This window comes from Grus americana, chromosome 5 (assembly GCF_028858705.1).
Source record: "Grus americana isolate bGruAme1 chromosome 5, bGruAme1.mat, whole genome shotgun sequence".
Taxonomy (NCBI): Eukaryota; Metazoa; Chordata; class Aves; order Gruiformes; family Gruidae; genus Grus; species Grus americana.
In genome coordinates, this window is record NC_072856.1 from 3,798,805 (window position 1) to 3,811,691 (window position 12,887).

General features: G+C 38.8%; 1 protein-coding gene across 9 annotated transcripts in view; it reads left to right on the forward strand.

Annotated features, from left to right (window-relative positions):
• Positions 1–912: 912 nt before the first annotated feature.
• LTO1 (LTO1 maturation factor of ABCE1) overlaps positions 913–12,887 on the forward strand; it is a 30,977-nt gene continuing 19,002 nt past the window's right edge. For 7 of the 9 annotated variants that reach the window (XR_008577198.1, XR_008577200.1, XR_008577197.1 and 4 more), the window contains exons 1-4: positions 913–1,062; positions 1,622–1,727; positions 4,088–4,158; positions 5,132–5,249. Coding sequence is in view for 3 of the 9 variants with exons in the window: in XM_054825991.1 (XP_054681966.1) it covers positions 968–1,062; positions 1,622–1,727; positions 4,088–4,158; positions 5,132–5,249 (390 nt within the window). In the remaining 6 variants the exon portion in view is untranslated. The other 2 variants (XM_054825988.1, XM_054825989.1) reach the window with 2 other exon arrangements.

Here is a 12,887-nt window from a genome sequence, read left to right on the forward strand (position 1 = left end):
ATTTTAAAGCTCTCTTTTCGAGTCCTCTGCCCTCCCGTGTTCGATTCAGAGGATAAGAGACCCCCTGTACCCCTATTTGGATTGGCAGGCTACTTTGGTGTGCCCAGGGCCACATCTTCATTAAGTATCTGGAAAACAACAGTATAACATTAAAATATATCCTTATAAATGCTTTCTTTCACAGTGTTGATCTGTAATAAAAAGCAAATGTTGTAACAAAGCACTCCAGGATGGCACACTAAAGTTTGGTTTGGGTATTTACATTAAAAATATTTACATTTTGGTTATATACATCAAAAACACACTGCTTGAAAATCAGAAATGTCTCGGGTCAACGCAAAACCGGCTTGTATCGGGGCCCAGGACTTGCGCTGCTGGAAACGAGCCTCCCACAGCCTGCTCCGGGCACCCCGACTTCGTGTGCACGAACCACCGGCTGGGCCGGCTGCTGAGCAAGCAATCAGAGAAAAGAATTCAGCGTCAATAACTTTTTATCCCCCCCCCCCCCCGTACTACGACTCCTGATAGTTTCACGGACCAAAAGACCAAAATTGATCCTTTCACCGTTACCGCTAATTTTTTTCCGTGCCACCTCCAGCTCACACCCCCGATTCCCGGCGGGGCATTGAGGTTTCCCTACAATACCGGCCCCCAGCGGTACCAGGGTGCTGCCCCCCCCCCCCGGCCCCGGTGCTGCCCCCCCCCCCCCGCCCCGGTCCCCCTCGGTCCCCCCCCGGCGGCACTCGGGCGCCCCCTCGTGGGCACACGCCGCACCACCGCCCACGGGGGCTGCTCCCGCCCCGGAGGCGGGGAGATGGGCGGGGCAAGAAGAAGGGGTGTGGCCATTGGATAATGAGGTCACGCCCCCTCGCTACTGCAGGCCTGGCCAAAGGGACGGGGGTCTTGCGCGCTTGCGCATTGGTACCACGTCGCCCGCGGCCCCTCTGGCTTGCCGTCCTTTCCCGGCATGCCGAGCGGTCGGGGTTTCGGCGGCGCCATGGCGGCGGCAGCCGCCTCCGCGAATTCGGACATGTTTGACGAGATTGTGATGGCTGAGGAGAGGTGGGGCTGGTGGGGGGAGCCTTGGCGGGTGTCCGGGGACCCCGAGGGGCTAGGCGGGGCCGGGGCGGGACTCTTCGCCGGTAACGGCTGGCCTGGGTAGAGGGAGGAGACCCCGGGCCTGGGCCTGGGCTTCCACAGCCAGCAGTAGGAGCTGAGAAGGAAAAAGTGAGGGGTGAAGGGCGGGTAGTGAGCCTAGGGAAGGGGCGAGCAAGCAGAACGGCGTGGGAATTCAGCGACCGACCTGCTCGATCTCGGCTCAAGTGTGGAAAGTTGACCCGGAGTTGTGAGCTTGTAGTTAGCGGTGTTATTCTGGTGAAAGTACCGAGCTGGATTGCAGAGTGCGTTGTTCTTGGCAAATTATTGTAAACTTGTTTGAGGAGATCACAGCGTGCATAATTACATTTTCATTTAAATCAATGTTATGTGATATTTCTAAACGTGGATAGTTGCAGTTCGGAGATGATACAGCACATTTTTGTTTCTGTGAGTTGCTTGTGTACAGTGTGAGTTTGATATACAATGAAAATAGGTGTGAAAAATTATACTTCTGTCTTTACAGGTTTCATGGTGAGGGGTATCAGGAGGGGTATGCTGAAGGCAGTCACGTTGGAGTTATTGAGGGAAGGAGGTATGGATCGCTCCATGGTGCCAAGATTGGGTCAGAGGTAAATAAGAAAATACTTCAGAAATGCGATGGTTTTGTCATTAAAAAAATATTGTAATAGAGAAACTGTGAGGCAAAGTCTGTAATATTAGTAGTCCGAGGCCTGCTCTGTTATACTGCTTTGTACGTATCCAAGAGGGCCCGTAAAACTAGTTTAAAGGTGGTATTTTGGTTTGAACAGCTATCGTAGAATAGTTTGGGTTGGAAGGGACCTTTAAAGGTCATCTAGTCCAACTCCTCTGCAGCAAGCAGGGACATTTTCAGCTAGATCAGGTTGCTCAGCTGAATAGATGGTTTTATGTTTTCTCAGCTTATTTGCTATATGGTATTTTGGTTATTTTTTTCTGAAAGGGAAGATAAGAAGAGACAAATAATTTTTTTTTCTGAGCAAGCTTGTTTAATTTTGTCATGGACTGTACATTTATTTTTGTAAGCCAAAATTGTGGCTAAAGGCTCCTCCCTGTACCCTGTCCTGTGGCTCAGCATTAGGGAAAAACATGGAACATTGAGACACCTTGGGTGTGAACCATAAAGGGATGATTCTGGGTATCTCTGTTCACTCTTGGTTATTTCTAATACCGGGAGAGTTTGTTGGTTGAGGAACTGTTATTCTTTAGCGCATGGAGTCAGTTCTGTGTGTTGGCATACTCATGCGATGGCATACCTGAATCGGTAAGCCTTCCTAGAAATGAAAGGATTGGAGAGTGGTGGTGAGGCACCTTAACTTGTCTCTTATGTCCAGCTCAAGTTTATTGTAACATGGGGTGTGTTCAGTGCTGTACAATGTATTCATAGTATTTTTGGACCTAAACTGTTTTTTTTTTTCAACTTTGATGGGAAACTGTACTACAGGATTCATGGCAGGCCTTATTTCAAGTACAGTGCTACAAATCTAAATCTATTTGCTCTACTGAAGCCTTTGGGTAATTTGGCATTTGTCCTTTTGATATTTTCGGTTTCAGAAAGTTAATTACCTACAGAAAGAGCAGTAGCAATTGTATTAATCCATTTTGCAGTGAGGAAGGCAAAATGTCAAATTCTGAAAGGATGGTTATCATAAAATTTTCATTTGCATTTGGGTGTGATACAGAGATGTACAGTGATGAAATATTTTCCTACTTATGCTACAACTATGTAGTTGCAAGACGAGAATGTTAAACAGTGGCCTCCAAAGCTGGATAGTTTTATGCAAAATGGCCCTACACAGGCCATAACAGAGGAGTGCTCTAATCTATTTGTGTTGGGCAAGCTCCAGAGGACAGTAGGATTGTAGTCAGCGAGTCACGTTAAATGGGAGAAAGAGCGACTTGGGTAGTCTTAGACCTGTGGGCCTATTTTGTGTCTTGGGCAAAATTATGATGCTGATCTGATGCTGGCCTTGCTTGATAGAGAATTAAAGAAAGATGTTATAATTCAAGTGTGTCTGGTTTTGGGCACATCCCTCAGGCAGGCTTAGGCACAGTATTTGCTTGGGTTCAAGCAGAAGATTAACACTGCACCCCTGTGGTAGAGCAGTGCTAATTAAGCTGAGAAGTCTGTAGCTAGGTGTTCAGGGACCAGGTGTGTTTTACTATAGTAGCTTGTGTTTACAGCAGCGGTAACTGCTCTGTCAGTTATCTCCATTTACCCTGGGTCTCTAAGCAGTCAGCTAAGTTTTGTTTCAGATGTCCGCATTGCTTTCTGTGAATGCTAAGTCACTTTTAAAAGGGACTCCAGCTGACTTATCCAGTCTGTGCATTGAAGAACTTAGCTGTATTCCTATTTCATTTGGTGTCCAAAGTTGTAAGGAGAAGTTCTGGCAGCAATGCTAGCTTAGTCAGCTCCTCGTGCTTTTTTTCTGATTCCATGCTACCCTCTTGAGTTAGGCTGGTAAAATTGCATATTAACTCAGAAGTGTGGTTTCCTCTTTGGTTGACTTGGTAGCTCCCTCAGTCCAGCTGATACACCTTTTTGTACGCTGTGCGTGGGCTGCTTAAACTGGCAGTGCTGCAAAAATAAATACCTACCGAAACATCTTAAAGAGGTTGTTTTCTGTCTCCACACTTTAATAAATTTGGAGGTTCGAAGCATATAAAGTATGTCTACTGTTTTGCAGAATTGCTTTTTATGCTGCATTTTAAATATTTTATCTTTTGATGTTACACAGATTCTTACAAGAAGTTTTCTGACTGTTGTACTGTGTAACACAGCCCTTATTTATTCTACCCTAATTTACTGAACTATCCAGTGTGGAAACATATTTGTATAGCCAGTGATTTGTTTCCTGAAGAATGGGGTACGCTGTGGTGCTTTATTTTGGTTTGACTGCGTATACTACATGTGTATTTTTTTTTCCCTCATGACATTCTGATAAATTTGCAGATTGGCAGCTACCTTGGGTTTGCACTGACGTGGCAGTGTCTGCTCCAGAAATGCACAGATGAAAAGAACAGGTAAGGTTAAAAAAATTTAAAAAAAATAAAAATACTGTTCCTTTCATACTGTTTCAAGTTACGGTGCCCAGTTTTGCCTCTTTCCCAATGCAAAAGAAATACTGAAAAGTAGAAGAAAAGTGAATGGAGGGGGGTAGGGTGGTATCATGTGCTGGACCATGTGATAATGGAAAGAGGATAAGGGAACTTGGTTTCTTCAGCCTGGAGAAGAGAAGACAAGGGAGATACCTAGTTGTACCACGTAAGGGGGAGTTCTAGATAAGGTGGAGACACGTTCCTTGCAGAAGTGCACAGTGGAAGGACAATAGGCAACTTTCACAATTTGAAACAAGTTAAGTTCTGCTGGGGCATAAGGAGAAGGTCCTTTCCAGTGCAGGTAGCTAAGCACTGGGGCACATTGTCCAGAGAGACTACAGAAACTCCGTCTTTGTAGATTTTCAGAATCTGGTTGGAGATGGCCCTGAGCAACCTTATCGAGCTTTGAAGTTAGTCCAACTTCCACAGAAGGTGGACTAGATAACCTCGAGCTGTCCCTTCCAACCTACATTTTTCTATGACTTTCATTCTTTTCTCTGTAATTTTTTTCTGTCCAGTTTTGATTATTTTATCTGACAGAATTGCAACCATATTGTCAACCATTTTGATACAAGTTCTGGTGAGCTTTTTTATTGCATTTCTTTATTTTGCTCAGTCATCTAATCAATGTTTCTGAAGATTCTTGAATATTTCTCCACTTTTCGCAGGCAAATTAAAAGGGAAACCTTAACTTTGTCAGTTGCGCTACAGCTTAATTTCTGATTATGGCTTAAATATGTATGAAAAACATATGGGAGAAGTTGAATTAAGGATGGAGGGCTGAATTCTATGCTCTGAATTATTATATATAAATATTAATATAATTTTCCTATTGATTGAAAAAACTTCTGTAGTAGGCTCATTGTTTTTTCTGTTTTGATTTGATTTTTTTTTGTAGCAAAAAGATAAGGGCTCTGGATTCATTAATAGGGATGATTCAGAAATTCCCATATGAAGACCCCACTTATGATAAGCTGCAAGAAGATCTGGAAAAAATCAGAGGAAAATTTAAACAGGTTTGTAGGATTAAGTTGTTATTTTAGCACGAAATGGTATTAATTTCTGAAAGTATTTTGTCTCTAAACCTGTTCAAACCCACAGTATTTGTGCATAACAGCTATTGTTCTCCTTTTGCAATCATAGTAAAAATACTTGAACTGAAATGAATTAAGTGAAAATACTTAATGGTTGAAAATTCCCCAACCAATAGCAAATACAAGTTAAAAGAGAAATATTCTTTAAATGAAAATTGAAAATACTATTTGACGATGAATTACAAGTGAGACCAGAAGAAGAGAAATGGAGGAATTGAGAGTTTTGTTGAACATTTGTCTTGGAAAATAGATGCTTTGAAACACTTTCATGTATTCTTTTTTAGGTTTGTTCAATGCTAAATATTCAGTCTGATTTTAGAATCGATACTGAAAGATCTTCACTAACATTTTGAATATAACAGATGAAGATAAACAAGGATGAGCAAAGAAGAAACATTAAAAGAACAGATAACTGGAAAAGTATTTATCTACTCTTTGTTTTAAACAAAATCAAAACAGTGAAGAGGTGCTGAATATTAAAGGAGAAAGGGAAAACCATTGAATTTGCAATAGTACTCATATGGCATTTAACGTTTGTTATCTCCAGGTTTTATTTAGGATTGCTGAAACACCAGTGCGTAAACCTGTTAAATATTTGCTGTAATTCTTCACTAGCCTTGCACTGATGGATTAATTCCTTAAAAGGAAAACGTACACATTTGCAAAGTTTCCTTATTTAAAAGGTGTATGTTACTTAAAAATCTGTGTATGCAGATCATTCAGTTTACACGATGTGTAGGTATTGTAGATGAAGTAAAATATAACCAGTTACCTGCAGACTTTGCAGTAGGAAACATTTTTGTACATAAAGGATAGAATGACAAATGAAATCAGAATATGAAGGAGAAATATCAAGATACTTGCTCGTAAAGTATCTGCCGCTCAGAACATGAAATTTGCACTTTCCACAAGTTCAGCAGACTGATGCAGTGCAGGGGGGGAAAAAACCCCACCAAACCCCCACAAAACCCAGCAATTAAAGTGATCAATGAGAGAAACGTGACTACCAGAAGAGTTGTGATACTGATACTAGTATTTACTGGTACCTTTTATCGAGGGACAGCTCTTTATCTTCCAGTCTTGAAGATATATTCTTTAGTCTCATTCAAAAAAATGGATGCTGTCAGCTAAATGTATTCAGCTATGTTAGTTTAAGAGAAATACAGTCAATTATTTTACCTGAAAAGTGTTTCAGGTTGGGCTACTAGATGTCTTTGCATACCCCGTGCAATACAGTTATATAATGAATATATACTTCCATCAGTCGTAGCGTATACATGTCTGGCTAAGTCGACATGGTATAGTATAGCTTCATAAAGACAGGTTGGACTATCAGGGGTATCGAAAGCTGTTTGGAGGGGAAACTATCTCAGGTGAAGGAAATGTTTTAATATGGCCACATCCTTGAACAGCACTACTTTGTGCCATCTAGACTCCAATTTGTTTTACTTGTGTGGCTTTTTTATTATACAAGAAAATAATCGACATGAATTTTTAAAATGTTGACTGTGCATTCACATCTGGGATATGAGGGACGTACATTCTGCTAAAATTTTTGGATTTTGGGCTCTGAAGATAGAAGTTTTGCTGACAGTATGGAGGGAGTGATGAGCATATTTATTGACTAATTTCAAAATAATCTTTTACTTTTTGTCTGTTTCCTGGGTATGGAAGTATGCCAATGTCAGAGCCTTTTCTTAATAACTGGTTGCTGGTGTACTTTGTTTGTTTAATTGTCTTAAAGATGTAAGTGTTCAAACAGCTTTGATACACATAGTGAGTGTCAGGGCCATCTAGTGGAGGAGGTCGTTGTATTGTGTAAGAATGTAAGAGTTCACAAATATTTATATAGATAGAAGTTGTTAAAATAGAGAGGACAGAACATATGTGCACATGATACAGCCCTTCTGATTATATGGTGGATTTCTTTGAAATAAAGTAATATTGAGGTAGGATTCATTTGTAGCTTGTTTCATCATTTGAGACCCTGGAAGGGACATGACAACATTGATAGTTTCTTCATTTAGGGCAATTTCATTAAGCTGGCTTTTAGTTGTTATGCTGTTAAACCACTGGGAACCAGAACAAGCACCAAACTGCAAGTATCTGAAAATAGAAGCAAAATAAAATAGCATGTCCTGTAATCTCGGTAAATAGGGAGGCACAAACCAAAAAGATTACATACTAGAGAAAAGAAAGCTGATTTGACTTTATAATCACTTCCGAGAAATCCAAATTTGAAAAAGTTGCCTCTGCATCCACAAAACAGTTTATTTTTGCAAATCAAAGTATTTTACCTCTTTACTTCAAATTAAGGAAAGGTACTAGATATTAATCTGTGATTGACTCAAAATATTTTTTGTTGAAATCATGAATTACGCTGTAAGTAAACTCCCTCTTGATTTTGGCCTAAAAAAAGACAGTTTTGTTGTTCTTCTGAATGGTAGTAGAAAGAAAAGTAAACAATGGAGGTCTAAGTATTCAGGTTTTAAAATGTGGCCTTTTTTGGAATCTTTGTACATGACTTACAAAAACGTATGTAAAAGCAAGGGAAGGGGTGCGAGAGCTCCAAGTATGTGTGAAGCATTTGATTAATACTAGTGTATGATACGTAAGCTATCTGCAAAGTGCTACTATAGAGATTGTATCGAAAACAAAATTATTTTTGTTCGACTAAGGAGAGAAAGGATCTTTGCAGATCAAGCAGTTAATGACTTTTACAAATTGGTGGCTAATTTTCTTACATTGCTTTAATTTTATTTATAACAAATTTACATTATTGGAATACATTATTTATATATATAAAAAAATATATATACACACAATTATAAAGATTGTAGCAATCAGGATTTCAAACTGGGATGTGCCAGGTTTATGGTTGCCTGTTATAGGTCTTTAATTTAGCTCTGAATGTGTGTAGACACTGATGGAGTCTCTTATTCCATGAGTTTGTATTTTTCTGAATATTTTCTGTCTCATGTCTTTTATGCGCCCGATAGTGTTTATTAAATGAGGTATGGTTAACAATTCTGTTGGGTATGTAGTCATATACTTTCTTTGGTGCCAACTTTTTAAACTGTTTTCTGCAACAGAGTTGTGGGGTTTTCTGTGATGTTCAGGGCTTTAACAGTGGAGTCTTCACAGCATACTTTACGGGTAACTTTTTACCTTGTTTACAGCTAAGGAATTAAAGCCCAGGTTACATCAAGTATATTGATTTGCCTTAACCAATGTGAGATGTCTAACAAGACTCCTTCCAAATAATTTTGCCTTTTGAGTACTTGAATATTTCAGAACATGCTTCTTGCCAACATCAAGAGTGGATATGAGTACTGGCTTTTTTTGCATGTTTCCATTTTTGCCTGTGTTTCTCAGATGAGTCACCTAGAAAATGAGGAACATTACACACCTGTGTAAGGTGTGTGTTTAAGACAACTAGAATGTTAGTGGGCAAAAAACCCCCCATCAAAATAAAAAAAAAAAGTATTCAATTTTGTGAGATCTAAATGTATGTTTTCTTTTCTTTTGACACCTTTCCTGTTATGTTAAAATCTTCCTAAATGAATTAAAACAAATTCTTATAAATAGCTTCATTAGTTTCACACCCTGCTTACTCATCCTGTGTCTCAAATGGCCAGGACTCTGGTTGAAGTAAATGCTGTGCTATAATTAAAGACTTGATCAGAAGATCTTTGCAGAGAGGCTGAATAAAGCTTCTACGGAGCATGGTGATTCAGACATTTCCTGGTTTGAATAATTGACTCTGCAACTTCAGTATTGCTTTAAAGGCTGGGTGGAAAAGATAAAGAAAAAAATGCAATCTTGTAGGTTATAATATTGGCTGTTAATAAGTGGGATAATAGAGATTGTGGATCTGTGCTGTATCATCAAACAGGTTTGAAATTTGAGAAGTACTTGATCTGTTAAGAACAGTTAAGATAGAAAATTTCTGCTAAAATTATTGAAGTTGCTAAGACTTTAAATATATTGCTGTATTCACCACCTCTAGTTATTGCTCGGTAGTTAGGGAGGAATGTTTGAAACATTTAGCTTCCAAATTTCTGACTTGCCTGGGCTGCGTTCTAGCTTGTTTTCTTTCTTCATGATCATCTCAGCTGAAGTTGTAGAATACAGAATTTTATTAAAAGGTGGATACAAAGCTAATTACTGCTAGTGTACTGAAGTCATTGCAGTCCAGAAGACTTGTAATTTTTCTTTTGACAATAAGTGATGAGTAGGAGAAATAGTTTTGAGGCATCAGGAGAGAAAGGTAAACTCTGACTAGAGTGAATTCATTCCTTGCAGAATTGCATGCTGATTCAATGCTGTCTTATAGCTGTGGGATCATCGGCTGCTACTACCAGATCAGCCATCACTACAACATGGATATCTGACTTTGTAGGTTATCTGTGTCATTGTACTACATCAGTACAGTTAAAAAAAAAAAATAGGATGGAGTTTGTTAAAGCCTCCTAGTAAAATTAATAAAACTTTTGTTCTATCTTCATTAAGCAGCATACTTTATTTCCATTTTTTCGTAAATGATAGTGTGAAGGAGATCAATTTTGGCTTTGAATGAACATCTCTAATCAATAGAAATGGGTGAATAAATCGGAAAAAAACTCTAAGTATGGGATTATTCGCTTAAAAATCAACCTTGTAGGAGTAGTCTGGCTCATTGAAATCCTGTTGCATTATGATAATTTGCATGTGGATGTGTAAGGAAAGTCTGGCTTCCCAGTTTGACATGCCGTGTTTGGGTATGTGACTTTTTGATCCGATTGCTATTGAAGTATGAAATGTATAAGCAACAGTGTTCTAGTATGCGCATAGAACCTGTGCAAACTCGTGTTGCTAGCTTTCTGGATATACACCATTTAGAGGGAGAAAAATGACTGATTTAAACACTTTTTGTTTAAATAGGTTATGTTCAGATAAAATTAAGAGTTCTAATTTTCCAGTAGATCAGCTCCAAAGTTTATAAATAGGTTGTGTTTTTTGAAGAGATGCAAGAGAAAGTTTGATCCCTATGATGTATTTGTGAATGCTTATTTACACCTTGGCTATGAATACAACATCCTCTGAACAAAGGGAGATCCGTCTGTCAAAAGTCTGCCTGCACCCTAATATTCCACAGTGCTTTAGAGTAAAAACTGATACCCTTTTAAGATATATGACTTACCCCACAGAAAGAGATCAAATAATCTGAATTTTCAAGGGTATTAATCCGTAAGTCCTGTTCTGTTGACATTTTTTTGTTCTGTATGCATCTACATCTCTTTTTGAGTCTTTTTTGAATGTAAAGTTTTAATACCGATCTCCACGTACGATATTACAAGAAAAGAGCATTAAAAACGGAATCTTTTATTTATAAAAATCATGAAGTTACAGACCTGGATCTAATATTTATTTATTCACAACCTGCCAAAGCTGTATATTTTATTAGATATAGCCTTCTGTCTCAACATCTGATTTAATAATCTTAGATTCTTTTCTAGTTTTTCTGAGTTTATTCTGAAATAAAAGTGGATGCCTTCTCCTTGGGTGGCTTGTTTGAACATTTGTGGAGTTTTTTATAATGTTCTGTAATTACTTGGTGGGGTTGCATGCTTGAAAGGGAATGCTGATGATACTGACGAGTGTCATTTTCTGGAGAGAAAGGTGTGGGCATGCAAGATGAGGATAAGACTCCTTGGCAGGGTCATTGCTTTCTTAAGCAATTTCTGCAATGAAGCACTAAATATTTTTGACCAAATGCTCGTGTTGGTGTGCCTGATGATCTTAAGGTTATAGTTTGAAATCTGCTGGAATATTAGAATGATGTGAAGTCCCTCTGGATTAGAATATTTCTGATGGGAGGTTGTTCAGGGCATTCCACAGAAGGTTCTAACAAAGCTGGATCAGGCAGATAGAGCAATGTGTGTGTCTGATACTGCATCTCATTCTGATCTTCCTAAAGAGAAAGGCTTTGGTTTGAAACAAAAGGTTTAATATTTCTACTAATGTTATAATTCTTCATATTCTTGGTGCCGCTCAGTATGAATGTTAGTGCATTTTGAATACTGCCCCCTGCAACTTCTTGTGGCGATAGGTTCTGGTCTAATTACAGCCTAAAACTTCAGCTTTCACAGTTTGGCAAGTAACCGTGAAGATTCTCATTTTACAGTCTGCCAGCGTTGGGTTTTTTTAATCGATAAAAATATGACAGTACACATTACCACAGAAATGTATATATTGCCAGGGAAAACGGAGATTTGGGATGTATGAAATGAGTTCTGTGGCAAGTTTCCAGTTGCAAGTTTTGGTGTGTAGGATCGATGTATAAAGGCCAGCTAGAGCAGTCTGGTACTGAAGCACTTCAGTGTATCCCAGCATTTGAAATTGCAGAACCAGCTCAGCCTCTCTCGGCATTAAAAATAATAATACTAAAAAAAGCTTTGTGCACTATTTTGAAAGCAGTCTTCTAAGTGTATAACTTCATGCACTTAAAGTTGAAAATATTGGTTTCCATAGCAGAGACAAGAAGAGAACTTGGAGCTCTTGAATTCTTTGGGATTGTCTAGACTACACAGTGCAATGGGGCGATATCTGGGCTAAAATTAAAGCCAGCTTAATGCAGCAGAAAGAGTATCCCTGTTAGAACAAAGCACTGATCTAGCTGATGAACAATGCTGGTAAATATCCAAATAAGCTCTGTTTTAACGCTGCTTATACAGTTAGTTCATTTGCAGCTAACTTGACTATCTCTTTGACATCACACTGAATATTCCTACACGAGTATTTATTCCCAAAGTGTAGTAATTACACTCAGCATTTTTCATCCTAAGATTCTGTAAGTACTTTGCAACTTCTGAACATATGTATAGCTTTACCAAGTGGTTCTATCCTATTTCGTATACATATGTAATTGGCTAATAATATGGCATTCTGTATATCTGTTTTTGGCATGGCAAAATGGCCTACAAAAGATTTCTGAATAGGTATAAGAAATAGCATATGGCTTTTGCCTTGAAAAATTAGAAAACTTGATTGTAGCTGTATAGAATTTGTACTGATGGTATCTGAAATAGTGGCATACTGACTGAAAGAATTTAACTGATGTTTGTTTATAATAAAATTACAGTTTGTTTTAGCAAAATGTTTAGGCAGAGAGAAGATTGTTATTCAGTCTCTGCATCCCAACCCTGCCCTAGACAGAATCAGCATCGGTATTTGTCACTGTCTTTCATTTTTGATTGTTTAGCAGCATATTTTGCTGCTTTATCTCAATGTAATAGTAATCACAATTTTTAACCTTCAGCATCTTCAGGATTCTGGGGAATAATGAACACCGCATGGAACCTTTCTTGATAGTAGGAACTGTGAGTCAGCAACCCTTTAATTTTTTTAGGTGCAGCTATTGTTCCAGCAGTGAGCTTTTCTGCTATTGTCCACTGTTTGTCCAGCTCACGTTTACTGGACTGTGGGAACGGATTAGGGTTTCATGGCTTTTTTTTCCTTCTTGCATAAACTCTTGATCAAAGACATTCCTTGGATGACAAAACACTGTATACTGTGTCA